The sequence below is a fragment of the Plecotus auritus genome, assembly GCF_963455305.1.
Source record: "Plecotus auritus genome assembly, chromosome: 8".
In the NCBI taxonomy this organism is placed as follows: domain Eukaryota; kingdom Metazoa; phylum Chordata; class Mammalia; order Chiroptera; family Vespertilionidae; genus Plecotus; species Plecotus auritus.
In genome coordinates this window covers 116712807-116739090 of record NC_137782.1, presented here as the reverse complement: position 1 = coordinate 116739090, position 26284 = coordinate 116712807, and the positions used below count along the sequence as shown (strand labels likewise).

Here is a 26284-nt window from a genome sequence, read left to right as displayed (position 1 = left end):
ATTCACTATTATTTTAAACAAATTTTAGCGAATAGGCCATATGTTGGAAAAGACACTGCAGTAATTTCACTGACATAAGTAATTATTACATATCCACAACTATAGCTACATATTTAAATCCCAGAATCACTGCTCCTAAATAGTGTTTGGCGAATGATCAGCACGTGATTCCACTGAGTGCGTGTGACCTGCTGCGCAGGATGTTCCCACGTGCACTGAGCCACGCCCCAGCGCTCCAGTCGCCTGTGCGTGTGTATTCAGGTGATCAGTGAATGCACGCATTTACTAGACCTGTTCAGTATAAATTTAAAACGACAGTAATACATATAGAAAACTTCTCTGTGAAATTAAACTTTTCATCCATACTGAATTTTAACCACACAAACGTGTCTACATAAGTAAAACACAGGCAAACTAATTTGATGACTTTTTAGCCTATGCCTTTGGCAAACCTATTTTATTGGGCTTTCGACTTTAAGGGACACCCGTGGGCTGAATTAGCCCATTACAGCGAGGTTTTACTGTTTACTTAGTAAGGGAAATGGAGGGGAGAGAAGGCTCCTATGGGAAGGCAAATAGGTTGCTGTAGGACACACAACTGGGTGTTAGAACAAATGAAAGGTGAGAAAGTCTGTGGTAAAGTTTGGGTTTAGGAGCTGAGTTGTCTGGCTGTCCTGGGGGCCGAGCTCCTGAAGGAGGAATTATGAAGCCACCGTTTCCTCAGTGGTCAGTAAACTCACTAGTCAACAGAGCCAAATATCAATAGTACAACGATTGAAATTTCTTTTGAGAGCCGAATTTTTTAAACTTAAACTTCTTTTAACGCCACTTCTTCAAAATAGACTCGCCCAGGCCGTGGTATTTTATGGAAGAGCCACAGTCAAGGGGCCAAAGAGCTGCATGTGGCTCGCGAGCCGCGGTTTGCTGACCACTGCCATAGATAAGGGAAGCTCTGAGACGGCTGCTTGCTGCATCTGTCAAATCTCAGATGTCTTTACCTTAAACAATAATCTTCATACCAACTGTGGAGGCCCAGCGGGTCCCACAGCAGCATGAAGGAAGCCCCATGGCAGCCACCTGAGAGGTGGTCACTGCAGATGCAGGCCCTCTTCCTCCCCTGCACCATGGAGCTCAGCCGTGTCACAGGCAAGGACAGAGGTCGGCAAAGAACCTTCCAGCTGTTAAAGTGAACAGAAATATTCAATCATTATGTCACTCAACAAATTTAATTTTCTAATACCTTTATTATTTCTGCTGATGATCAACAGGATACATATTTATTTTAAAAAATTAGATACACACCAAAAAGCATAAAGAACTTAACCATGCATACCATACCACACACGGGCAGATAGCCACCATCTACCGATGTGTTGGCATTTTATTGTCTAAATACACAAACACGTTTTTAAATATTGAGATTATACTGAGTATATAAACAGTTTTCTTACTTGATGATATACTGTGAACATCTTTCCACTTCATTAAATACTCTACAGAAACGAGATAGTCACAGGCTGCTGAGGTTCACCATCTGGCCCGATGGCTTTGCCACCATCTACTTACCAGGCCCTGATTGGGGATGTTGACAGGGGAGCGTTCTTGCCGTATAAGTAACTGCATGCACATGTGCTCCAGCAGATGTTTTGCAAGTGTCTTCTGGGTGCCCAGGGGACTTGGGGACAGAGGTGGGTGACTGTAGAGTCCTAGTCACTGCTACCTGAGGGTAGACCCATGACAAGTGGCCTGGGAGTGAGGCCGGGCCAGGGAGCCCTGGCCTGGGCATCTGTCTGCGGCAGAGGAGGGATAGCCTCGGAAGGTTACTGTGCCCACCAGGGATTGGGCAACCAGGTCCAAGAAATTCAAGTGTGCCAGTCACTTCCGCAATCACTCTCTGCCTGCTCCAGGAAACCCAGGCAACACCAGTGCCTGGTGTGTACTGGGAGGCGGGCAATGGTGTTCCCGCTGGGCTAGCGCCCTTGCCTGACATGTCTCCCTCCCACTTTAAGACCACAGGGATCAGGGGTGCCTGTGACCCAGGCTCAGTCACTGACACCCTCACTTGGCCCTGCCTCCTAGCTCTGCTCCATCCCCAGGGAGCCCACAGTCCATCTGGGCAGTGGGACTGTCACCTCTGACCTGGCAGAGGAATGTTGGGAGGCAGGTGTCTGCCTGTCTGTTCTCCCCGAGGCCAGAGAGCTGGAAGGGATGGGCTTTTTCTGGAGGAAGCAGCGTGTGTCTGCCCTACTCCAAGGCCTCCCACACATTCGGGGACACGGGAGGCCATCGAGGTGCTGCTGGCCTGGCTGTCACCCTGCCCGGGAGCAGTACCCTTTGAAGGATCGAAGTAATCGCTGTCAACTTCGAGTGGGGAGAAGGGAGTTCAGGCTCCGCTGTCAGCAGCTCTGTTGGCTTGGCAAGGCCTGCTCCTCCTCACCTGCAGGCTCAGAGGAGAACGGTGTAGCAGAACATGTATCTGCTGGGTTCGGCAGTCCTGGGTTCCAGTCCAGCCTGCGTAACTGCTCTGACCTCATCTGTCTGTGGCATGGGGGTAATGACACCCACCCCCACCTGTACTCACAGGGGTCGGAGATGCTGCCTGTAAAGGGTGTGGTGCGGGCCACTCAGCACCTAGGGCCCTCGGTGAAGGGCAGGTATAAGCCAGGTGCCCGTTCCCTTCCTTTGCTGCCTCTGGGAGGGCAGAGCTGGTACTGAAATCCCCAGAGCTGCTCACCTGGGGTAGGCTCTGCTCCCTGTGCTCTCAGTTCCGAGTGCCACCTCCCCACCTGTGCTGAGTGGCTTCCTCTGTGGGCAAACAGGAAGTCGCTTACCTTGAGGGAGGCAGGAAGGGCTGGCGGGCAGGGCTGCCTGCCCACAGCTGTGGTCATGTCTGGAGACGGTGTGTCCTCTGGGCCCTGGGGGGCGGGGGGATGGGTAGGGAACCCAGGAGTGCGGGGATTGAAGGGGATGGAAGCTCCATGTTGGCAGGGGCTCTGGGACACACGCCAGTTTCCCCTGCCGTGCCCTCACTGGGGCCACACACCCTCCGTCCTTGCACCAGGGGGTCCCCACCCGAGTTGCCCCCTGAAGTCTTGGGAAGGAGGTGGAAGTCCCGGGACATGGAGCAGAGCTGGTAGCCAGGAGTCTAGGAGTCTCTTCTCAAAGTTTGCTGCATGCAGGAGCACCCACCAGCCGTGCCCCAAGGCCCCAAACACACACCCTCACATATGAGACATGCAGCCTGGAGGAGGAGAGGAGAGTGGACTCACCGTGGGCTTGAGGCCCTGCATAGCCGGGGTGAGCCAGTCAGCCCTGGCACCTGGATGTTCACAGTGAAGGGGAGGAGCTGACCACTGGCCCCTCCTGCTCAGCCCCATTCCAGCCACAGGGAGCTGAGGGCCACCGGGTGGGTGGAGAGGCTGGGGCCGGGGTGGGAGAGGCTGGCCCTGTCCTCCCCTTGTGGTCACCTGGCTCCTATCTCATTGCTTGTACCCTCCTTCCCCGCTGGTCTGTACCCTCCCTGTGGCCCAGTCCGGTGGTCACTTGACTGTGTATCTTCCTAGACTTTGCAGCGGCATTCGCTAGAGCCGACCACTTCCTTTCCTAAAGTCCTATCCTCTCTAGTCCTCTGTGACAGCACGCTCATGCTTTCTCACCTCCTTAACAGTGCAGCCTTCCTGCATGGCCCGGGCCCCCAGCACGGACCCACGTCCTGCTGGTCACACACGCTGCTCTCTCAACTCCCGGTATGTTTTTTTCGGTTGCCTGCTTGAGTTTCTCATAGATCCACAAACCTAATATTTAAAAAAGTCAAATTCTTGGTTTTCTCCCCTCAGCCTCACTGTCCTGATTCTGTGCCTTTTCAGCAGATGCTATTACCACCCATCAAGTTGCTCTCACCAGAAATCCGGGTTACCCTCGACTCCCCTGTCCTCTATGCCTCTCATCTGCTTAAGTGGCAGGTCCTGCCAATCATCCAGGACATACCCTCAGGCCTCTGTGTCCTCTCCTCCTCCACAGCCTTGCCTTCCAAGCTAAGGCCCCACTTCCCCTGGACGGCCACAGAGCCCCCACTGGACCCTGGTTCTCATGGAGCCTCTGACTGTCTTTTCCATTTAGCCGCCGCTTATCTTAAACACTGCACTGAAATGCTCCCTGCCCTGTCATTTCCCTGCTGACCGTGTGTCCTGCTTACCACTGGGGACCCTCAGGACCTGGCCCTGCCACTCTAGCCCCATCTCCCCCTCACCCCTGGCCAAACTGGCCTCTCTCTGGTCCCTTAACTCAGGGAGGCCTTTCTGGCTTCAGGTGAGTCAGTCGATGTGCAGTTCCCTCGGCCTAAAACTCCTGCCCCACGCTCTTCACATGCCGGCTGCTCCCGGGATTTCCTGTCTCCCATCCCGGTGAGCCCACCGATGCTCTCTCATTCCTCCCTGATCCTTCCCTCCCTGGTTCTGGCATTGATTTATTCCTCTGCTGTTTTATTTTTTTTAAAATTTAATTTAATTTTTCCCTTTATAGATTAAGGTATTACAAATGTGTCCTTATTTCCCCATTATCCCCCCATCCCCCCACTCATGCCCTCACTACCCACCCCTCCGGTGTCTGTATCCATTGGTTATGCTTATATGCATATATACAAGTCCTTTGGTTGATCTCTCCCCCTTAGCCCCGCCCTCCCCTGCCTTCTTTCTAAGATTTGAGCATCTGATCGATGCTTCTCTGTCTCCAGATCTATTTTTGTTCATCAGTTTATTTTGTCTCTGGCCTGGAAGCTCCCTGAAGGCAGGGATTATGCTTGCTTCCTGGTGGGTCAGCAGCATCCTGGGTGAGCATGTGGAGGAGGTGCTGGCTGAGCAGTGGCCACAGTGCAGAGGCCCTGGAGGCTGCGGGCCGAGGGCGGGCCTGCATTCGGCCTGGGCCACGAGGGTTCTGGCTTCCATGTGGGCAGTGTTGTAAGAGCACAGGTGCAGGAGGGGGAGCAGCTGGGGCGGGACGGTCAGGAGCCAGGTTTGTGCCACTGAAGTTGAGGTGCTCCTAACATTTCCTTCCCAGAAAGAACCGTGGGGGCCCCACCTGACACAGGGATATGTCTGGGTTATAACTACAGCTGACAAACTGTCACCCAGTGCATCATGTCCTACTTCCCACCTTAACCACGGGTTAGGTCCTCAGCCTCCTGGGAATGTGGCTGTGGAAAGAGAGCCCTGCACAGCCTTCGGCCTGCCACAGCCCCCTTCCCTTCCTGGCTCCCTCCTTGCCCATGGGCCCAGGTCCTGTCTGCACCCCTCAGGTGCAGGGCTATGTGGAGCAGCGAGGCAGTCCCCCATGGGAGGAAGAGGCAGGCAGGCCTGGGAGGCAGAGAATCCAGGCTCCTGGTGCCTGGAGTGTGCTGGAGAAGGTCTGGGAGGCTCTCCCTGTGGACCCTCGCCAGGGGGTGCAGAGGAGGAGGGCTGGAGCTGCCGCCCTGCCTCTGGCCCTGTGGGCTGTGCGGCCTGGGCTGTGCGGCCGGCTGGTCTGAGGCAATAGGCAAGTGGAGGAGTCTCCTGTGCAGTGAGATTTACAAGGACTAGATGGGGTGGCTCCGGTCTCAGGACCCTCCGTTGACAAGTCGTTGGTGGTTGAGGCCAGAGAGGTAGACTGTGCAGGGAGAGACAGGAGTCGTACAGCAGTGCCCTCCCCACCCCCACCTGGCTCACTCGTGGACACCTGTGGCCTGTGTTCCACGGAAGGACATCAGGAATCCAGTGTGGGAATGGACAAGAGTTGGTTCATGTGGTCGGAGGCTGTGAGCTCCCAGCCCAGCTGTGTGACTTCCCAGCTGTGTGACTTCCCAGCTGTGTGACTTCCCAGCTGTGAAGCCTGGGCCGAGGCCTCTCTGGGCCTGCCTCCCCATCTGTATAATGGGGATCGTGAGTAGGTGAGAGGGGTGGCTGAGGCACTCATGGGGAACACTGACCATGAGACAATTGTCATCAGGTGACAAAAGTAGAAATGCCAATTGTTACAAGCAGAAAAGAACAGTTGCCGAACCTGGACCTCCTGTGTCCCCCCAGGTGCCCTGCAGGGCACTGAGCTGGGCAAGATGAGAAGCTGTGACAGACCACAGGCAGGAAGGGGTGGGGCCTTTCACAGTGCAGGGCCTGCACCTTCCCCTTTCTCTCTCCAGGCCTGGGGGCGGGTGAAGAGCGTGATTCTCTCTGGACTGAGGGCGGGCAGGGGGCGGGGGCATGTGGGTAAGGGGCCTTGAGGCGCTGGGCCTGTGAGTGAAGGCTCCTGTCTTGTGGGCAGGAAGTGAGAGGTGCAGAGCAGCTGGGGAGCCCTGGGGAGACTGGGCGGGGGCGTGGGGTGGGGGGTGGGGGCAGAGCGGGAGGGGTGAGAGTGTCTGGGGGTGCGGGGAGCGGAAGTCGGAAGCTCCAGCCACCACATTCGCCACTTGCAGGGCAGACACTCGGCAGCGGGAACTGCTCATTTGGAGGTGAGCGAGGTGGCCTGCTTGGGGTAGGCCTGGGCTGGAGCGGGCCATGAGTGCCCTGGGGCAGTGACTGGGGCAGGTGGGCAGAAGGAGGGCGCTGTGGTCTCTACTGGGCACCTGGCCCAGGCTGTACCCCCACCTTTCACTTCCTTCTCTCCGTCCCACTCCTCTCTTACCCTTCCCCGGCCCATTGGGCCCTTTCTCTGCTTCCTGCCCCAGCCCCGCCAGAGCCCTTTGGGGTCTGCAGCAGTGAATGTGGGGTCTGAGAAAGCTGCTGGGGCGTGGTGACTGCTGTGGCTGGGTGCCCAGTGGGTGCTCTTGGGGCCTGAGGCCTCAAGGAAGCCTGACCCTTGATCTTTGAGGGAGAGAGGCCAGATGGGCTGAGGGTAGTTTGGGGTGTGGTCACTGCAGGAGCTCAGACTCCGCTCTAAGGGGGCTCCCAGCCCCACCCGGAGGAGCTGGTTACAGGCAGGGCCCCAACTTGCCAGTTTGCCAGGTCCCCTGATGGGCGGCAGAAGCCATGCCACTCAGTGTCCCTGTGCGGGCGCTCAGGCCTTCCAGGTGTGGCTGTGTCTTCACGGTGAAGCCAGCCACAGAGGGCCCGCCCCTCACAAGGCCTGGTTCTAGAGCAGCCGTGGGCAAACTACGGCCCGCGGGCTGGATCCGGCTGTTCTATCTGGTTCTCTTGCTCTCCCCTCCACTCCTTTACTTTGAATTTATATTAGTTCACACAAACACTCCATCCATGCTTTTGTTCCGGCCCTCCGGTCCAGTTTAAGAACCCATTGTGGCCCTCGAGTCAAAAAGTTTGCCCACCCCTGTCTAGAGCCTGAGATGCTGAAAGCTGGGCAGGGCCACCTGCCATGGGCCAGGATTAGTCCCCTCAGGGCCTTGGCCAGGTTTGAAGGACGGGCCTGTCGCCCCAACCTCCTGGACTTCTATAAATAAGGAACCACCCATCCCAGGGCTCAGAGCCTGCTGAGCTGTTTGTGGAGTTAGGGGGTGAGTCCCAGAAGGGGTGAGGAGACCAGCCTGGCTCGAGCCCTCCTGGTGCGCCTAGCCCTTCCTGGGCAGCAGCTGCTCTGGGACCTGTTGGTGCTCTGCCCCATCCTCTGCCCCATCATCCCTCCTCTCTGCCTGAGACCTGGCTGACCCTGATCCTGACCCCAACACTGGGTCCTCAGAGCTCCCAGAGCCTCCCTCCTCACCGCTCCCTCCCTGCACATTTGCATGAGGGCTCCTGGTGTGGCAGGAAGTAGGGCCTGCCCTGAACTTGGCATGCTCAGTCTCCAGGTTCAGGCAGGGGCATCAGTCCTGCAGCTCTGGACAGAGGGCTCACCCTCGGCTCCCGCCCTGAGGGACGACATTTCTGACCCGGCTCCTGCACAGGGACAGCACCCGGCACTTCCTCAATCCCTGTACAGGCCAGGAGCCTTTGCTTTTTCCATAGGAAGGAACCAATTTCCACATTAAAAAGAAGGCATGTTTGCTGAGTGGAAGCTTAAAAGGAGAGACACACAGAATCCAGGGGGCGATTCGGGGCTGGCTGGCTCTGGAGGCCGCTGAGAGCAAGGTGCCCAGCAGGCTGCTGTGCTGGAAGGGAGGCTGTTTGTTTGTTTCGCTTCTCTGAGCGGACCCTCAAAGCAGCAGAGTTTAAGGGGCAGGCAGGGCATGGCGCTTTTGAGCACCATCAAGGCCCGAGCTCAGCACTGGAGCAGACCTGCTCCCGTCCTATAACAGACCTTGGAGCAGCTTACTCCCTCTCATCTGTGTTCTGTAGACCAGGAAGCAGGTGGAGTTTCTGACTAGAGTCGGTGGCTGGTCAGCTGCAGTTAGGACGTGAGTCCAGTCTGTGGGCCTCAGGTGTGGGCGCGCAAGACGCCCAGGCTGTCACCTGTCTCAGGGCAGGCTGTCCGCAGCCTCTTGCAGGCAGAGCATCGGCTGTGTGCCCAGCCAGGGGGAAAACAGCAAATGCACTCTCAAAAGCACAGTTCAGCTACCAGACTGGGTTCCCTCCTGTCACAAAGGAGCTGCCTTGAAGCCAGGTGGAGTGGAACCGGCAGTGGGGGCACTGTGTCCTGGTCCCCAGCTCAGCCCATCAGCTGGCACAGGCGCAGCCCCTGCGGACTTCTCCTCCAGAGACCCCTTGAGATGAGGATTGCCTGACGAGAATTTAGCTGATGAAGCCGGGGCCGCAGTGGACCCGTGCCCTCCCCCCTGGTTGTCTTCTGGAGCATCAGCATTTTCTGAATACTTCTCCCAGAACTTCTCCTCGAACGTCTGAGCCCTCATGGAGCTTAGGAAATGAGGGGCCACTTTATCTTAGGGGTGGCAAACCCCCCTTGTGAGACGAGTGGCAGACTGTCTCCCTCCTTTGTTCTGAGGATACCTGAGAGGAGCTGTTTCAAGAGATTTCACTAAATGCCAAGAGCGGAGAAAAAAGTAAACCAAGAAGATTCTAGATGCAGGAGACCAGGCCCGCCTCTGCCTGAGAGGTGCCATCCCTGCCCCCAGAACAGGCTGGTCGCCCACTTGACCCTTGATCCTTAACCCTTGCTGGGTCAGGACAGGTGGGACTGACTGCCTTGGTGGCCATAAGTCACCTCTCTCCTCAGGTCCTTCCACCCCTCCAGGGGGGAGAAATTGAAAAAAAAAAAAAAAAAAGGTGGGGCAGGGAGGAAGATAGAGATAGAGACTCAGACAGAAAGATGATAAATAGATAGATGATAGATAATAGAGAGATAGATAATAGAGAGATAGATTTAATAGTAATAGATAATAGGTAGATATTTCTTAACCCTCAATTGCCTGAAAGGGTCCTCCCATCTCCTCTCATCCAGCTGCTCCTGGGAAAAAGGGACACACATGAGCGTTTTGGCTGCTGGCCCCGCAGTGACGCCTAGGGACAGCTCTGCACCTGGGCTCTCTGGGAGGAAGGTGTAGTTGGCTCAAGGGCAGCCTGGCCCTCAGGTCAGAAGGTCACGTGATGCTGAATCTCTTCTCAGCCCAGGCTCCCAAGGCCCCAGTGAGATTGTTGAGCATCTGTCATCCCTCCCTCCCCATTCTCACAAACACCGCCCACAGCCTTGCTCTGGCAGTGGGAGCAGAGCATGAGTGACTGCTCACAGGGCTTTGTGCCTGCAGGGTTTTGAAGAGAGCAATGGCAAGAGAGCCGCAGACCTGGGTTCAGAGCCCAGCCCCCTTCCCCGCTGAGCTCCCTGCATGTTTCTGGAACTCGGCACCTTAGCGTCTCCATTAGTAGAAAGAGACAGATGTGGCCGCTGTCCAGTTCCTGTAGCTGCCAGGAGCTTGTGGTGAAGCAGGTGCGACGGGTCATGTTGTGGGGCCCACACGTTCCTTGCACCTCCCGGGGTCGGGGAGAGGGGTGGGGAGGGTTGCCGGATGAAACCCAGGATGCCCAGTTATGTTTGTGCTTCAGAGAAACAATGAATACTTTTTTGGTACAAGTATGTCCCAAATATTGGGAATCGGGGGGATGGGTGTCCTATATATTTATTTGCTAAATGTGGCAACTCTGCCACACGCAGCTGTGGCCCCTAAGTGGAATTGCTGACTGGAGCCAAGACCCTTCCCACCAGGCTCTGTAACCCCAAGTCTCACAGGGGGTCCTGGACTTCTTAGTACTAAGGTTGCGTTTCTAACCTGCTTGAACTGAAGAACAACACCCCCCACCCCGAGCTTTATATGTGGGAGAGAGCCTAACATCAGCGATCACGGAAGTGATTCGGTTGCCCAGCTCATCCCTAGTGGGACAGCCCTGGACCGGACCTGCCTTCATGGCACTTAGTCTGGGAAAGGGAGGAAACTAGACATTGCACGCTGGGGTAAGCGGGCTGGGAGGGGTGGGGTGCAGCGGGCTGAGTTTCACCGGCTCAGAGTCATGGCCCCACCAAACTGCATACTTGTCCCCGGCCAACTGCTGTCAGTTTGTCTGTCGGTCTGTTTGTCTCTATGTCCCCCTCCCATGGTCATGGGCTCCCCCATCCCCGGGCTCCCTCCACCTCTCCCAGGCCCTTCGGACGCCTCAGGCCCCTGAGTTCTCTCTTCCTTTTGGTCCTGGGGAAAGCTGCCACAGCTTCTCAGACCTTTCCCCTTTGGCTCTCGGGGACACCTGGCTTCCTCGGGGGGCGGGTGGGGGGGGCGAGCCAGCATCTAAGCGTAGAATTCATGTTGACGTATGTGGCTGCTCTGTGTACAAATGCATATTTACTTATAAGTACACAAGCTTTTCCATGTGGACTCCAGAATGGGGTGGCCAGGGTGTAAATCCTGGGGCTAACATAATTAAATTTGTGACCCTGAATAAGTTACTTAACCTCTCTAAGCCTCAAGTCTCCCTCTGCCAACTTTAGATAATAGTAGCATCTACTTCTAAGGATTGCTTTAACAATCAACTGAGATAATGCAAATCCCCTTGCACAGTGCCTGGCATAAAAAACTCAGAAAATGTTAGCTATTATAAATAGTATGTTTGCAAAGGTGGCTGTGGGACTCCTTCTTGTAAAAACTTGCAGGACAGACACGCTTTCCCTCACCCTGCCCGCCATCTCTGTTCCATTGCTGGCATTTGAACTTTTCCTGTCAAGCGGGTTCTCTTGTGACAGCGGAGGTGTGGCGTCATTGGTGCCTCAGGAAGGCCCCTGAGGCTGGTCACGTGCAGATGCAGGTGTGGGGTTTGGAGGAATGAGGATCCACCGGAGAAGGGTCTGAGGCAAAGGAAAAATAAGAGAAGATGCGATGAGGCCAGGGGCGCCTTTCATCCTGGAACGGCGTGTCATGGGGCCTGTGTTTGACCTCGCACTTCCTGAGAGCCAGTACGAGGTGGAGACAGTCCAGTGACGGGTTTCACAGTGGCCAGGGTGTCCCCTGGCCAAGCTGCACGGCTGTAAACCAGGACCCGCTGGCCAGTCTTGCAAAGGACGAGGCTCCAGAGACAGGAGCCTGAGGGAGTGGGAGTAAGGCTGAGGCCTTCTTTCCTAGGTGCCTGCTTCTCCCGCAAGAGGTTCTGTTCCATTTTCGTCGACTCTGGTCTGTATCTCTCTGGCTGCCACCTGCTTTGGCTTACGTGCTGTTTTTGGCTCACGTGCTGTTTTTGGCTCGCCACTGATTTCACGCTGTTCTGAGGCACTTCCATCTCCTGCTGCTGGCTGCCTCTCCATTCTCCAGTCGAGATCCCTGAGAGGAAGATCTGATTCAGCCAGTCCATCTTTTTGCAGCTAAGCCACCCGGGCCACTTTAGCCCACAGATGGGTGTCTTTGGAGCAGGCTGTTGAGATGGTGGGGTCAGAGGGCATGCATGGAGCACTGCTCCCCCACAGGACTGTGGAGGACAGTGTACCCAGCCAGGGCCATGGGCATTTCAAGGACCCCCAAGTACATCAGACACACTAGACAGGAGCTGGCAGCCCTTTGCTGACCTGCTGTGCTTTGGGCATTTCCAGGGCAGAGTGGATCTCCGTTGCCCCCCTGGCCAGCAGTCCCCCTAATCCACACAATGGGACTGTGACAGTGGACACTGCTGGGGACCCCTGCACACTTGCTCCCTGTGGATGATGGATGACAACACACTCTCTGAACACCTGGAAACCGTGGAATTCCTCAACGTTTATTTGAGAGACAACCTGCAGCCCCACCCAGGAGTACAGCTGAGGGAAACGAGCAGCCGTCCTGACCCGCCCGGACCTGTGCAGGAACTGACCTGGGCGTCTGACCCTTCTGAGTCCCCCGGGAGGCAAGATGCTCCTGCCGGGGGCTCTAGGGCTGAGCCCGAGGGCCTGGGGAGCGGGTCTTCCCAGGGGGGCCCACGGCAGAACCCCAGCTCATCCACACAGGTGGTGTTCTGGGCAGGCATCCTGCAGGCCCAGATGTGCGTCCTGGACCTGGAGGAGGAGCTGGAGAAGACTGAGGGACTGCGGGCCGAGCTGAGGTCCTGCATCCCTACGGCTCCTGTGGACCTCCCCCCGTTCCCCTCCATCCCGGCGGGCCCCCTGGGCCCAGTCCCCCCCGCCAGCTCTCCCTCAGGGGAGGACAGCAGCAGGCCTAAGGGAGAGAGCCAGACCCAGGTGTCCCCTGGGGAGGAGACGCCAGATTCCTCCCCAGAGTGGGGTGCCGAGGAGGAGAGCCTGTTCTTTGACAATCCCCTCTTCCTGGAGAGCCCTTGCTCAGAGACCAGCACTCCCAGAGAACGCTTCTCCTGGGGGCACCCCGACTCCTGTGCTGACAAGGACGACGATGGGAGGCCTGAGAGCCCGCAGACCCTGGAGCCTCCTCTCCTGCTGGGCAGGGTGCCATGGGGGCTGGGCGATGAGCCAGACTCGGGGGACAGCATGGCTGATTCCAGCGGGCACACCACCCCTCCGTTCCCTGTGCCCACCTACAAACCACACTCCTTCTCCTGGGCCGAACCGGACACCACCCAACAGGCTCCTGCAGCACCTCCCGGCTGGGCGGGGAGTGAGGTAAGCCGGGCCTTGGGAACCCATCCAGAGCTGGGCCTGGGACACAGAAGGACAGGCCTTGCTCTGTGGTCGCCCAGCCCAGACACTCTTCAAATGCCAGGGCCTTTGGGGACCCTGGAGAAATACGACAGGAAAGCAGGACCAGTGAGGCCTTTAGAATTATGAGAAAATGGACAGATGCTGCAATGTCCACTGAACGTGCGCACATTACATCCACATCTCCGTCTCGCCAGCTCGGGCGTGTCTGGACACATGGGGTGGGTTAGGTGGGGGGGACTGGCGGCCCCTCCAGGTGCAGCCTGTTCCTGCCCATCCTCAGACTGTACCCTCCCGCCTCTAACACACCCCAACCCCAGCCGTAGCTGCAGGGGTCAGCGGCCAAGGCGCCCTCTGCCCCCAGGAGGTTTCTGTCCGCGTCCTTCCTCTCTTTCCTTAGAGACTGCAGCATTTTGTTACTTTTAGCTCATCATCTCTCATTCCTCCTCCCGCCCAGTGTCAGCGGGTCAGGCCCACAGGACGATGGCAGACGAGCTTGCTATCAGCTAGGACAAGTTCTGGGGACAAGTATGTGAGACAATAGGGGCACAGTTTTCCCAGGGTGGCCTCTGCCGAAGAGATAAGAAAGCTTCACATGGTGGAGCAGGGCCAAGACTCTAATCTCAGAACCCAGAGAGCCGCGGAGGCCTGCTACCCAGAGGGGAACCCCCCATTAGGTTGCCCTCCCCGCCCCCCCTCCCCCGTGTGGGCTGGCCTCTTGGCTCTGGGGCCCTGGGGTCACCCGAGGGGAGCCTGGGGCCCTGTCCTCATCCTTGAGCTTGCAGGGTGCTCCCACTGGGATGGCAGACCCTGCCCATGGCCTGGTGGCTGTCGCCCTCCCTATCACACAGCCCCTCCTTGGGCTGGTGCTGCGGGAGGCAGGGCCCCCTGGGGGACCGTGGAGGGGAGAGGACGGGCCAAGAAAACAAGTCAGTGGACATGGCTTGGGGCTCGGAGGGTATGGGAATGCCCTGGGGATTGCTTCCCCAGGTCAAACGCTCTCCTCTCCATTTCTTCCCTAAGGCTTCTCTGGCAGGAGGTTTTGACCCTGCAGCATCCTCTGTGGACAAGGCACTGACCTGGGAAACAGGGCATGCCAGATCTGACCCCAGCCCTGCCACCCATCCTCATCCTGTGCGTCCTCCGGCAAGTACCTTCTCCTCCCTGTGCCTCCCCTCCCCGCTCTGCGAAGGGCTCAGCACCAGCACTCCTAGCACCCCCCCACACTTCCAGGATCCTTCCCTTGGACGCAGGGCCCCACTGGGCGGACAGCAGGGAGGGGTGTGTAACTGTTAGTCATTCTCCTCCTTCTCTCTCCCCTCTCCCTGCCTGGACTCCTGTTCACCCCTCAGGGCCTCCAGGGCTCATGGATACCCTGTGCCTCTCAACAGGCCGAGCCCAGTCCTGAGGGCTGGCAGACAGAGCAGGGTCCTTCCTGGCCCCAGCTGCCTCTTACCTCCCAGGACAGAGGTGAGACCCAGGAGGGTCCAGGGACATTGGGCGGTGGGAGGCTTTGCCATCTGGACTGGGACAAAGGTCATTCTTGGATCCATGGGTGTCATGAAGGGCCCCGTGGTACCCTGTTAGATAGACCGTGGGGTTAAGTGCTCCCCTCACTGAGGAAATGTACGGGTGACCCAGGTTTCGATGCCTGGCTCCCAGTGGTTTACCTGTCCTGAGCCTGGCTGCCTTGGGGCTGGAGTCCCGGGAGCCCTGTGCCCCTGCACGTGGGAGGACGCTGCCCGGAGGAGGGACTGGACGTGCTGCCCAGCTGCAGGGAGGAGCCCAGGGAGGGTGCCCCGGGAGGAGGCCGAGGGCTGTCTGCTCTGCCAGGCTCCTGGGCCCCCAGCCTGCTGCTTGGCCCCTGCCAGTTCATTCCGCTCTCCCTCAGGTGACAGAGATGCCGGGTGTCCCCAGGAGCCTTCTCCCTGCACCCCTGTCCCGGGCCCCTGGTGGGGCCCAGCCTCTTCGCCAGAGCCCAGCAGCCCTGAGTCTGAGAGCAGAGGCCTCGGGCCCAGGCCCAGCCCCGTGTCCTCCTGGGAAGGCAGCCCGCAGCCCCAGGGCTGCCACCCCAGCAGCGCCTTCCCCACGTGGACACTAGACGCTTCCCGCCTGGCCCTCCTGGAGGCAGATGGGGCACAGCCAAGGTCCTCAGAGAGAGAGGAGGCCCGAGAGGCCCCGGACCCAGGGGAGGAGGTGAAGAGTGAGGGCCCTGCGGGCACTGCCGACGCCAGCGCTGACCAGCCCGATCCTCACCTGGCTTCCACAGGAGGGTAAGTGCGGGGCTGGCAGCGGCTCCTCGTCGGGTGCGTGGGGGAGTCCTGGTCTGGGAGCGCGAGCAGCTGGTACTTCTGGGAGTCCTGGTCTGGGAGCGGGAGCAGGGGTTTAACATTCCTGTCAGTTAAGCCAGGATTATGTGCCTGGCACCAACAGGGTTCTGAGAAAGACGGGGCAGGTTTGAAAGCATCAGAAACCAAAGAGCAGACAGTCATAACATGGGGTGGGATTTGAGTCAGAGCCTGTCCAAGGCTGGACAGCAGGAGGGGTGAGTGTCCAGGAAACCTAGCCAGGCCCATGTGCCCAGAGAGATGGGAGTCGTGCCATGTAGCTGTGGGGCGTGGGAGGTCAGAGCACGTGACGTGGGGTTACACAGGCTTTGACTCTGAGGAGGCATCTGGGAGAAGCTCATGTAGGAGCCTGGGCCCGGGAGCTGGCTCAGATCTCAGAGGAGCTGGAGCACCCTGGCAGGCTTTCCTGGGACCAAGGGGAGGGGTCTGGGGGCCCAGAGCAGGCCCGAGTAACCCTAGAAATGAGGCCAGAGGTGGGAACAAGCCAGCTGGGAAGCCAGCCTCATTCTGCACCTCTGGATACTGGGTGAAGACACCAGCTCCTGGGGTCCCACTGGGAAAGGGCGTGTGCTCTGGCTGGCGAAGGAGAGGTCATGCTGAAGAGGCCAGGAGGAAGCAGTGGCGGTGCAGGTCCTGAACTTAAAGCTGCACTGGCTGCAGGGTCAACCCCACTCCCATCCCAGTGCCCCTGGGTGTGGCTCAGAGCCCATCCTATCAGGATCATGGAGCCTATAATATCAGGATCACAGAGTTCATCCTATCAGGATCACAGAGCCCATCCTAACAGATCACAGAGCCCATCCTATCAGATCACAGAGCCCATCCTATCAGATCATGGAGCCCTCCTCTTCAGGCACCTGGCCACTCCGCTGTCTGTGGAGATGCAGAGGCTGGGCCATCAGCGAGGTCTCAGAATCGAGGGACACTCTACCAAAATTAAAATTACTTCAGCCCAAAATAAAACAAGGAAATCCATCTCAAATGAGACTCATACTTCCGTGGTAAATAATAAAAGGTTTAATTGGGGCTTTTCTTGATAAGTGATACTAAAGATTCCATAAATAAGCGTGTTGTCTTATATTTAACACAATATAAGAGGTTTAATTTTCCTGGCACAAGCTTGCTGGCCCAATAGCTATCTTTCATTCACATTTGACTTTCACAGTGAGATCATAGAGATTTATTTTATTTTATTAACAGCTCTGTTAAGATACAAGTCACTCGTTGAAAGTATACAGTCCATGACAATTTATATTTGCAGAGTGGGTTTTCCCTCCAAAGTGTCTCTTGGTCCAGATATCATTTTAGGAAGGACACCAATTGACAAGGTCATTTTGGTAAAGTATTTTAGGGCTTCGTCAGCTGATCATCCATAGAGTTAGTTGTCTTTATTTTATTTATTTATTTTTAATTTCTTTATTGATTAAGGTATTACATATGTGTCCTTATTCCCCCATTAGAGTTAGTTGTCTTTAGATGGGACAAGTGTGTCTGTTTTATTTCCTGCTCTTCACTGTTCGCTGGACTAACTCTCCTGGCTTCTCTGTCAGTGGCTTTCTGTGTGATTCCTGGCATCTTCCCACATCACTTTCCCCGACTTCATGAAAGCCTGGGAGTTTTTGCCAGATTTGTAACTTTACTTTTCAGTTGGTTTGTATTTTGTTTGCCCTGCCCTGTTGGGTGTGTCTGAGTGTCAGGACCTTGTAAGAAGTTACCAGCAGACACGGAGCCCGTTACTTGGAGAGAGGGCCGTTTATCAGTGAAATTCTCATATTATGATGAGTTCTGCTTCCCTGCACAATCCCTAACTGTGGCAACTCGGATAACGAGCATTCAGATAATGAAGATACCAGGACGGGATTGTGCTGTTGGCAGGGAAACCGAAGCGTCGGTAGGAGGTGGGACTGCTGACCTCTGAGGGTCTGAGTGTCAGACTGAGTTGGTGGGGTGGCCGGCCTGCACTCACTCATGCCAGGCCACCGTCCTGTCCCATCTCCATGGGAAGGCCTTTCTGTACCATGGCACTAGGGAGAGACAGAGCAGGCCGACGCCCCAGCCTTCGCCTTCCCAAAGCCAATCTGGCTTCCTATTCTTGCCTCATCCAAGCTCCTTCCTCGGTCACAGGTCTAGCAGTTGAAGCTGGAGCTGGAGGGTGTGGGAGGAGCAGACATTCTGAGGGCTCCTCCACAACCTGACCCAGAACCCATTTGTGCCCATCCACGTGAGAGTGAGGACACTGATGGCCTTTTGCAGGCTTCCTGAGAGCCTCATGCCCCAAGGGAAGTCCCCAGAGGAGGGCCAGGGGCCACAGGCTGCAGACAAGCTGGCCAACGGCGTCAGGACGGACAAGCGGGCCTGGGATCTGGCTTCCCGCCTCTATCGCCTGGAGGGTTTCCGGAAGTCCGAGGTGGCTGTGCACCTGCGGAAGAAGTAAGGGGCTCAGCCTGAGTGAGGGGCCCTTGGGTGAGGCAGGCAGGCTCGCTCCACCGGCCACCCCTCCCAGCCCTCCAGCCCATTGCTGACCTCTCACCCCATCAACCTGTCCTGGTTATAACCCTCCCGTCTAAGCCTTCCTTTTCCTGTCACACTGGTGTCACCCCTTCTCCATACCCTTGACCCAGCTTAGAGCCATTGGATTGGCCACTTTGCCTCCCTGCCCTGATCACATGTGGCCCTGCCATCCAGCATGAGGTGGAGGCCGGTACAGATCACACCCTGGCTGTCCCTTGCCCTCTCAGGACCCAGGGTCCAGCTGGCTGGGCCTTTGCCTTGCTCGGGGCCCCCAGTCCCAATTCCCAGGCCCTGGGATGTGTGCAGACCCGGGGTTTCCTCTGCGCCTGTGCCACCTGCCCCCTCCTCCACCCAGACATGATCTCCACTTCCCTCCACAGCAATGACTTCAGCAGGGCTGTGGCTCAGGAGTACCTGTCCTTCTTCCAGTTCGGTGGCCAGAGCCTGGACCGGGCCCTTCGGTAACGCCTGGGCCCTCCCGGGGGAGGAGGGGTGGCCGGGCAGACCCTGCCCCAGCTCGGGGCCTGCTGTCCAGCCTGGGCCTGTCCTGATCCGGGCCTCCTCCCAGGAGCTTCCTCCAGGCGCTGGTGCTCAGCGGGGAGACCCAGGAGCGGGAGCGAGTCCTGTTCCAGTTCTCCAGGCGCTTCCACCACTGCAACCCCGGGCTCTTCTCCTCAGTAGGTAGGAGGGCAGGGCCCCGGGTGCCGCGGGCGGAGGGAGCCTGCGCGGGAGTTCCCTGGTGGCAGCTGGTGGGGTGTGCTTGGGGGCTGTGGAGAACCAGAAGCGTTTGGGGGTCCCCTGCCCATTGTGGGCAGAGGGAGAGCCGAGTCCGGTCCCAGCACTTTCTCTCCACTCACCTCTCTGGGACAGATTCCGTGCACACCTTGACCTGCGCCATCATGCTCCTGAACACAGACCTGCACGGCCAGGTGAGCATGTGGGAAGAGCGTCTGTGGGACCTGAGGCCTAGGAGGGGCCAGGAAAGACTGTGGGGAACTGGAGAAGGTTCCAGAGTGGCTGGCCGGGCGTTTCCTCCTGGTGGCGCGTGCCAGCTATCCCACATCTCTCCATGCCACAGAACATTGGGAAGAGCATGAGCTGCCAGGAATTCATAAGCAACCTGAACGGCCTGCAGGATGGCGGGAACTTCCCCAAGGAGCTGCTGAAGGTGCGCTGCCAGGGCTACCCACAGAAGGCTCCCACTCAGGGCCTGAGCCTGGCTCCCGTCCCCAGGGGATGCTGCATTCGGGCCTGGCTCCGCCCAGATATCCTCCAAGGACAGGGCTGGTTTACTGACTGCAGTGTCACCACGGGATTTGTTAGCTTGTGCAAATGCCCAGCCCCGCCCTGGGCCTCCTGGACCAGACTTCTGGGGCTGGAGCCCCCAAAATGGTCACAAAGCTTGATTCTGAGGCCTGTGAAATCAGGGAAGCACTGTTGTTTTTTTCTTCTCTAAGTGAAAAAAGGCAAAACTTCTAAGAGAAAGTTTAGAGCCAGTGCTCCAGCGTTTGAGTTCTTGTCTTGGACAATGTAACCAGTGGCCAACTTGGGTTCCTCCTGGGGTTGAACCACTTAAGTGTTGTCATGACGACATCAAGTGAGTCAGGAGCTCACAGGGTGCCTGGCACAGTGTGCTCTTTATTAGCAATTGCATCATTTGTTCCCGCGTCCTTCAGTGAGCATTTATTGAGCACTTACTATGTGCCAGGCCCCTGTAGGCGTGCCCAGGACTACACAAAGCTGGCAGGATGCATCTATGTGAATACTCTGTTACATCATGTAGAAGCTCGGCACCTCACTCATTCACTCACTCATTCATTCATTCATTCATTCACTGTGGTCATTGGCCCCATCAGTCAGCCGGCCCTGCTCTGTTCTGTCAGCCTCCTCCGTGCAGGATGGTATGTAGATGAGTCCTTTCCCTTGGAGAGAAGAAGTTCAGGCCTCGCTGAGCTCAGGTGGAGACTAGGACAGCACAATGTCCGGCACATGGCAAATGCTCCATGAACGGCTGCATGCGTGTGTGTGTGTGCGCGCGCGCCTGCACAGATGAGCTCCTTCCCACTTGCAGAAGGGGGGCAGCTGTTGGGGTGGAAGAGGCAGGCTGTAGCACCCCCCACAACCTACTCTGCCCGATGGAGTTCGGGCCTCGCAGCCTGAGGCTCCCTGACCACCATGTGCCTCTGTTCCAGGCCCTGTACTGGTCTATCCGGAGTGAGAAGCTGGAGTGGGCCGTGTAAGTGACCTTCCCTCCCCACACTCCTCCCTTATCTCCCGCCATCCTTCCCCTCCCCAGCCCACCTGAGGGCGGGCAACACCTGAGGAGCCAGAGGCAGGGGACTTGGGGAAGACGAGAACAGATGGGTTGGCTTTGAAAGATTTCTTCTGGGGTATCCTGAGATGTGGCTCCCCAGTGAGAGAGAAAGGGTGGAGGGTCCTGTCAGCACCTCAGCCTGCTTCTCTATTCAGGGACGAAGAAGACGCAGCCAGACCTGAGAAGGCCCGATCCTCACCACTCGGCAGCAAGATGAGCAGCCCCTTCCTCCAGCTGGCCCCGGACCCCACGGGGCCCACCTACAAGCAGGGCATCCTGGCTCGGAAGATGCATCACGACGTGGACGGCAAGAAGAGTGGGTGTCTCCTTCCGTGTGGGGCCTCTGTCTGTGTGGGGGTGCGGAGGGCTCTGCTCAGGCACGCGTGCTGACGTGTGCACAGGGTGACAGGCAGCCCACGTAATTGCCTCGATGGTGACTGTGTAAGGCACCACCAGGAGGGTGGGGGGCAGACCCAGGAGGGACCGATATTCCTGCCCCTGAGTCCAGTGCTGAGGCAGAAGCCAGACAACCACATCAGTGTGAGAGCAGTGTAGGAAGGGCCTGATCAAGGATGGGCTGTGGAGGGGGTGAGGCTTGAGGTTTTGTTTTGGGTGGATGTGGGAGACAGGCGCGTTAAGACTCCTGGGAAATGATGAATCTGAGCCGAAGCTCGGAAGGTCTGGGTATCTGAAGGTGGGCAGAGGGTGAGTCCCATGAAGAAGGAGCAGATATAGATTGTTCCAAACATGGGGTGTGTGAAAGGGAACGCTGGGAAACGCACTGGGGGCAGCATCACCCGGGTCTGCATTTGGCCCTGTGCCCAGATGGCTGGAGCCTTAGAGCAGGGCAACAGCATGACCAGAGCAGGAATCCCAGCCAGGGCACCAGCATCCCACAGGCCTGTGCACGGCGGTGACCACAGGGAGCAGGCCCTCTACTGCCCATGGGCCCCGCCCCGTGCCTCACTGGAAGGGCTCAGGAAGTCGAGGTCATCTGCAGGGACCTGAAGGATGTCTGAGCTTGGGCTGTGCTTGTGGTGGGTGTGTCTGGAGAGGAGATTGTCTGTCGAGTTTGTTATCAATAGTTCTCATCTGTTTGGGTTTCCACCTGTGACTGCCTGTGTGTAAGATGTGGCATATGCCTGTTTGTGACTGTGTTTTGTGTGTCTGAATGATTCTGTGTGCTTATGTGCACATGGGGGCTGGAGGGCTGGAGCTGGTGTGATGGGTGAAGAGCAGGGGCCTGGGTGTGTCTGAGGGTATCTGGGTGGGGTGCCCCCACTCACCTGTGCATTCTCTCCTGGGCAGCACCATGGGGCAAGCGTGGCTGGAAGATGCTCCACACCTTGCTCCGAGGGATGGTACTCTACTTCCTGAAGGTGGGAAGGGTGTCCACATTACAATGCGCAGGGGGGAAAACAGGGGAAGGCCCAGAACGGTGGGGGTGGGGGGGAGCACTACTGAAAACCTCTTTTCTGAGCCACTGTGCCCTGTGGCAGGGAGAGGACCACGGCCCCGAGGGGGAGAGTTTGGTGGGGCAGATGGTGGACGAGCCCGTGGGGGTGCACCACTCGCTGGCCACGCCGGCCACCCATTACACCAAGAAGCCACATGTCTTCCAGCTGCGGACTGCCGACTGGCGCCTCTACCTCTTCCAGGCACCGTGAGTCTGGGTGGGAGACCAGCAGAAGGGCACCGCTTCCTGTCCCCTGAGCCCTGCTCCTCTGGGGCTGCCGGCCCTGCCCTGATGGGGCTGCCATCTGGACCAGCAGACCTTAGCAGCCCTGCTGAGGGGCTCTGATGCACACTAAGGCAGGGCTCCTGCAGCCAGGGCCTGCCCACCGCCCGCCCACAGCCCACCTGGCCAGTGAGCGACTCTGCCCTGTAAGCCCAGGTCAGCCTCCCAGTTTTGAACAGAGGAGTCCAGGGTAACGATGACATCACCATTTTGGGGGCATTTGATATAAAATCTCTTGCCGTCCGGATTTTCCTCTTTGATGAAGGGGAAATGCACCCGTGGAGGTCAGCCACTGTGCTAGCCACAGGGCTTCTGGCTTCTTGAGGCTCCAGTCCTGAGATGCTGGAGTGAGAACACAGGAGCTGGGGGCGGGGGTAAGTGACAGGACAGACTCTGAGGCCCTGGGGACCTACCGCCTCTCTGCCTCAGCACTGCCAAGGAGATGAGTTCCTGGATCGCACGCATCAACCTGGCCGCTGCCACGCACTCAGCGCCGCCCTTCCCGGCCGCGGTGGGCTCCCAGCGCAGATTCGTGCGGCCCATCCTGCCTGTGGGTCCTGCCCAGAGCTCCCTGGTACGGCCTGGGGAGAGGCGGGTGGGGCAGGGCGGTGTGGGGGTGGTGCACTCACTGGGAGACTAGAGCAGAGATGGGAGCGCGGGGCTGCACACCTGGCCCAGGAAGGAGGAGGGCTGCTGCACACCTGGACCCGGGAAGGGGGAAGAATCTGCACACCTGGCTCTGGGAACTGAGGGGGTGGGGTGGGCTGCACACCTGGGCCCAGAAGGAGGGGGAGCTCGGGATTGCTTCTCTCAACACCTCCTGCAACTAGGAGGAGCAGCATCGGTCCCACGAGAACTGCCTGGACGCTGCTTCAGACGACCTGCTGGATCTGCAGAGGAACTTACCTGAGCGGCGGGGCCGCAGCCGGGAGCTGGAGGAATACCGCCTGCGGAAGGAGTACCTGGAGCACGAGGTGAGCCGCCGGCCCCCGTCCGCCCCCTCGTGGCCGCCTCCGGCCCTGCAGCCTTCGCTCCCTTGTGGCTCAGGGCAGGCGAGGTGCTGTCTGCGCACCAGTGCTTGCGCAGGGTGTGTCCCCGTGTTCTGGGATCGCGGACCAGCCGCTTATCTGAAACGCTATTAGGGGACATTATTTCTATAACTGTTTTCTCCTAAGAGTATATTTGGCTCTTCCTAAGTTGAAGGAAAAAGTATTTTAGATTATTTCCCCTAATACATACCTAATAATAATAGGCTGTATTTGTGGCGCTTGTATTACTTGCTCGGATTATCTTATTAAATTATCTAACAACTCTGGGGTAGGGACTATGAACCTCATTTTATAGATGAGGAAACTGAGGCATGGAGAGAGCAAATAAGTCATCCAAACCTGATTAATGTACATGCTACTCCAGTCCTTCATGGTCTCAACGAAGGAATGACCTTTATTAGCTCTAAGATCAACCCGAAATGTTTTAACCCCCGGCTCCCACCCCCAATTCTGCTTTGGCCTGATGTTGGTGCACATTACCTAAGCAGCAAGTGTACGTGAGGGGCAATGTGACAACAGATGGGTCAGAGGTGATCCAAAGGCAGAGACCAGAGACGCAATAGTCAGTGTCATCTGCTGGCTGTACCACCCTCACCCTCCTGGTCGTCCCCTCTGGCTTTTTGTTGCACTCGTGGCTGTGAGCGCACCATTTCCCAGAGGCCCCGGGTGTGAGCAACAGGACCCAGGTCTGCCTGCAGAACTCCAGCCCCTCCCACCTCAGACCAGAAGGGCCTTTAGCAGCCGCTAGCCCTCTGGAGCCCTCCTGTCCTTTATAAATAGGGTCATGATGGTGCCCCATCCAACCTCCCAGGCTGGGACAAGGAAACGACCTCATGGGGTGCCCCCCCGGCCCCCAGGGCTGGGATAATGGCCTCATGGGATGGAGGGTGAGAAGCACGGACCAAACTGGAAAGCGTATCTGGAGGTGCTAGTTACAGAGTCCTTAGGAGTGTGAGCAGACGAGGGCTGTTAGCATCATGCTCTCCAGATGCCAATTGTTAACATGCTGCTCAGACTCAGCCAGGTTTCAGCGCAGGCGTGAGCTGTTGTGTGCAGTGCTGCATGGGCCTCAGGCCTGCTGGGTCCTGGCCTTTCAGTGTCTGGGAGATGCTAGTTATAGCGCACACGGTGTTGGCCGTTAGAACAGGGCTGGCTGATCCGTGTTACTATAATACTGTCCAAATAGTGGCAGGGCTCTAACACGCTACTGCTTTGTTCTGCAAAGCCTGGTTACAGGTACAACACTGACGCTAGCTGTCAGTCCAGCCCTCTCTCTGCAGCAGTTTTTATTGCCACAGCTTCATACACTTGTTATCTGTCCATCCCTCACGATTCCAGCCTTCTCGCCACCTGGAGCAGGTGGTGTTTAAGGTGGGGGTGCCTGTGTGTTGCAGAAAACCCGCTATGAGATGTATGTGCAGCTGCTGGTGACCCGTCTGCACTGCCCCTCGGATGACCTGGACCTGTGGGAGGAGCAGCTGGGGAGGGAAGCTGCAGGCCCCCAGGAGCCCAAGCCCAGCCTGAAGAAGTCCCACTCCAGCCCCTCCCTGCACCAGGACGAGGCCCCCACCACCGCCAAGGTGAAGCGCAACATCTCAGAGCGCAGAACCTACCGGAAGATTATCCCCAAGCGGAACCGCCATCAGCTGTGAAGTGTCACTCACAGACCTTGGCCCCTGCGCTGGGGTGGACTTGGGATGAAACCCTGTGGGATGGAGGACAGGCCTCTGCTCTGCTGAAGGACAGCTGTCTCTGAGCTTGCCTGAGTACTGCTCTGCCCTGCCCTGCCCCTGTGGCAGGTCCTCAGCCAGGGTCCCTGGCCACTTCCGAGGAAGGTGGGAGGCCAAAGATTTGGCTCCACTCCCAGAGTTTGTCCCATGTCACTCTTCACTCCTCCAAAATCCAGAATGGCCCCTTTTTCTGGGCCTGGGGCAGCTTAGCACTTGTTGGAGAAGCAGAGCAGATGGTCCCTGCGCTTCCAGGAGAGAGCCTGGGGCAGCCGAGGCCTCTGGGCGGTCAGGCCCTGGGGATAGTCTTGCTCTGGGAATCAGGTGACCTGCTGGGAGAGGCCCGGGAAGACCCCAGCCAGCCTCCTGTCGCCAGGCCCTGCTCAGGGTGGGGCTGCTGTCAGGGGCAGGGCCTCACAGGCAAGCAGGCGGCAGGGCCCTGTGAGGCTGGCTCTGGGGACTGCGCCTTTGTCTCCTCATCCCTGCAGTGGGCCCTGCAGGGCCAATGAGAGCGCCCCACCTCCCATGCCCAATTGCTAATCAACAGAGCAGAGCCAATGGCCCCAAAGTGGTGGGGCTCCAGGGCTCTGGGGAGCCCTGAACAAGAGGCCTTTGTGCCCCACCGCCAGGAAAGAGGCTCAGATCCCTGGGGAGGCTGAGGAGGAGGTGGTGACACAGCCCCTGGGGCACTTCTGGCAGGAGCTGCCACTGTGGAAGGGTTGAGAGTCATGGTGGAGGCCTGGACCCCCTCTCCACATCCCAACCCTTACAGCTCCATTCTCCAGGGCCACCAGGCCCCTCTGGGCACCTGCCCTCCCTGTGTGTCCCCTGGAGCTGCCCTCTGGCTACTTTCAGGGTGGGGTGGGGGGTGGTTCTGGACACCCACAGATCTGAGGCTGTGCCAGTGGGAAGGAGGCTGGGCTGGGGGAGCAGCCACCATTGTCTCTGTTCAGCCAAGTGTGCCCATAGGCTGCCCGCCAAGAGGGGCCTCTGCTGCTTGCCTGCCGCCTGCTGGCTGACACACTGCCTCTCCACCTTCCTGCCAGGCCTCCCCCTCCTGTCCATGCTTGTAACCAGCCCTGTAACCTGGAACACCCCCAAGCTTCCACCAGGGCCAGGGGCTGATCCATGCACCCAATGGGTGTGCAATAAATACAGGCCAGTGAAGAAAGGTGTGCACGACTGTGTGAGCAGGGAGGGTTGGGCAGCTGGGCCACCTGTTCTTTGTCAGGCTGTATCCCCTCTGCCCTGTGGGCATATGCACGTCTATGAGTATGTATGTGTGTCTGCATGTGTGTATGTGTTTATGTATGTCTGTGTGTCTCTGTGTGTCTCTGTGTGTATGCATGCCTGTGCATGTGTGTCTATGTGTCTGCATGTGTATGCCTGTCTTCAGGTGTGTTTGTGTGTCTGTGTGGGTGCATGTCTGTGCGTGTGTGTGTGTATCTGTTCATGTGTATAGAGCATTGTGTGTTTGTGTGCAGGAATCACACATTTACTATCAAACTGGAGGGGACCTCAGAATCATTTATTCACGCACTCGTTCACTTATTCATTTCACAAACAATATTGACACTTTTCATGGGCCAGTGCTAAGGAGCTAAAAA

The 26284-nt window shown here is 57.6% G+C and overlaps 1 protein-coding gene across 1 annotated transcript; it reads left to right on the top strand.

The window, feature by feature from the left end:
• Positions 1 to 6450: 6450 nt before the first annotated feature.
• PSD4 (pleckstrin and Sec7 domain containing 4) lies at positions 6451 to 25842 on the top strand. The gene is made up of 17 exons (XM_080683715.1): positions 6451 to 6478; positions 11938 to 12954; positions 14014 to 14124; positions 14343 to 14460; positions 14882 to 15263; positions 17592 to 17768; positions 18230 to 18310; positions 18418 to 18530; positions 18720 to 18778; positions 18928 to 19017; positions 20042 to 20085; positions 20319 to 20479; positions 21472 to 21542; positions 21663 to 21826; positions 22331 to 22475; positions 22732 to 22875; positions 24345 to 25842. Exons 2-17 carry the CDS (start codon positions 12046 to 12048, stop codon positions 24600 to 24602), a joined length of 3027 nt encoding a protein of 1008 aa, XP_080539841.1. The 5' UTR covers positions 6451 to 6478; positions 11938 to 12045; the 3' UTR covers positions 24603 to 25842.
• The last annotated feature ends 442 nt before the right edge of the window (positions 25843 to 26284 follow it).